At 38.3% G+C, this 1,182-nt stretch overlaps 1 protein-coding gene across 1 annotated transcript in view; it reads right to left on the reverse strand.

Moving 5' to 3' along the window:
* LOC109586474 (probable DNA helicase MCM9) overlaps positions 1–1,175 on the reverse strand; it is a gene marked incomplete at its 3' end in the record, with an annotated part of 2,091 nt that extends 916 nt beyond the window's left edge. Inside the window, exons 1-5 of the mRNA XM_020002668.1 lie at positions 1,113–1,175; positions 889–972; positions 704–793; positions 547–648; positions 39–83 (exon numbers count right to left, since the gene is read on the reverse strand). Of these exons, the coding sequence (XP_019858227.1) occupies positions 39–83; positions 547–648; positions 704–793; positions 889–972; positions 1,113–1,175 (384 nt within the window). The remainder of the gene's footprint in view (positions 1–38; positions 84–546; positions 649–703; positions 794–888; positions 973–1,112) is intronic.
* Positions 1,176–1,182: the final 7 nt, after the last annotated feature.

Here is a 1,182-nt window from a genome sequence, read left to right on the forward strand (position 1 = left end):
GGTATGAATATAGGTATGAATACATGTATTAAACTGACCTGGACCCCTCCAACGAGAGCTAAGCATATACAAAGCTTAACTACATCAGTGGCGGATCTGGGCCCGGGCCTAGACGGGCCATGGCCCGGGCATCAGAAGTCAGTAATGAGATTCATTAGATGCAATGTAAACAATTCCCTGCCTCAAGTTTTGATAAAGCAAACCACAAGCCACACCAGAGTACTTACAGGAGATTGCATAATCCTTGCAACAAGGGTTTTAGTTGGTTTATTTTGTTAAGTGGGTGATTTATTATTGAGGATAACAATTAAGTAGCTGTTACTCCCTTATAAGGAAGGTAAGGAAGATTTCCAATTCTACTCTTGTTGCAAAGATAGTGCAATCTCCTGTACAAGTGCTTGAAGAGCATTATAAGCACTGCATAGATAAGGAAATTGTTGAAACCCATCATAAAAATGGCCAACCATAAAATGACTGGTTGAAAAGTGGACACACCCACTTCCTGGCCCTACCATCAACTTGCACCCAGATCCGCCACTGAACTACATATAGTCCAAATACTTGAGGACAGAAACTAGCAATAATTACATTATGACCTTCCAATGGATTGTCCTTATAACTACACCAAAAGGCATCAAAAAACGATTTCTAAGCATTAAAAAATTATTAATGATACAATAAAATATAAGAATAAAAACAATACTATTTCATCAGTGATGTCATTCTTGTCTTGACTAGATGTCTTCAGTACAATGTGATTTGCATGTATATAACCACTTCCAACAAACACGTACTACCAGAGCTACAGGTAAGATAGTATAAAATGTGCTGCAAATTCATTTGAAATTAAAGCCACTCTCACTTGAGAGATTTCCACTGCTGTCTGACAATACCAGTAACAATAACATCATTTCCAGCTTTACAAGAATCCACAAGATCCCTCTCTAACACAACCCAGACAAACCTTGGAATCTATACATGTACACAAAGACAAAGAGTAGAGAAAGAATGAGAGAGAGAGAGAGAGAGAGAGAGAGAGAGAGAGAGAGAGAGAGAGAGAGAGAAAGAGAGTAAAGTAGAAGAGATAGGAATGGAGGGAGAAAATCACTTACATATCCAATCCCAAGCTTTTGTACATGTTCCTGCATTCTTACTGTGTATCTCTTGATAGTCATGATAGCT

The sequence above is a fragment of the Amphimedon queenslandica genome, unplaced genomic scaffold (assembly GCF_000090795.2).
Source record: "Amphimedon queenslandica unplaced genomic scaffold, v1.1 AMPQUscaffold_12861, whole genome shotgun sequence".
Lineage (NCBI taxonomy): Eukaryota > Metazoa > Porifera > Demospongiae > Haplosclerida > Niphatidae > Amphimedon > Amphimedon queenslandica.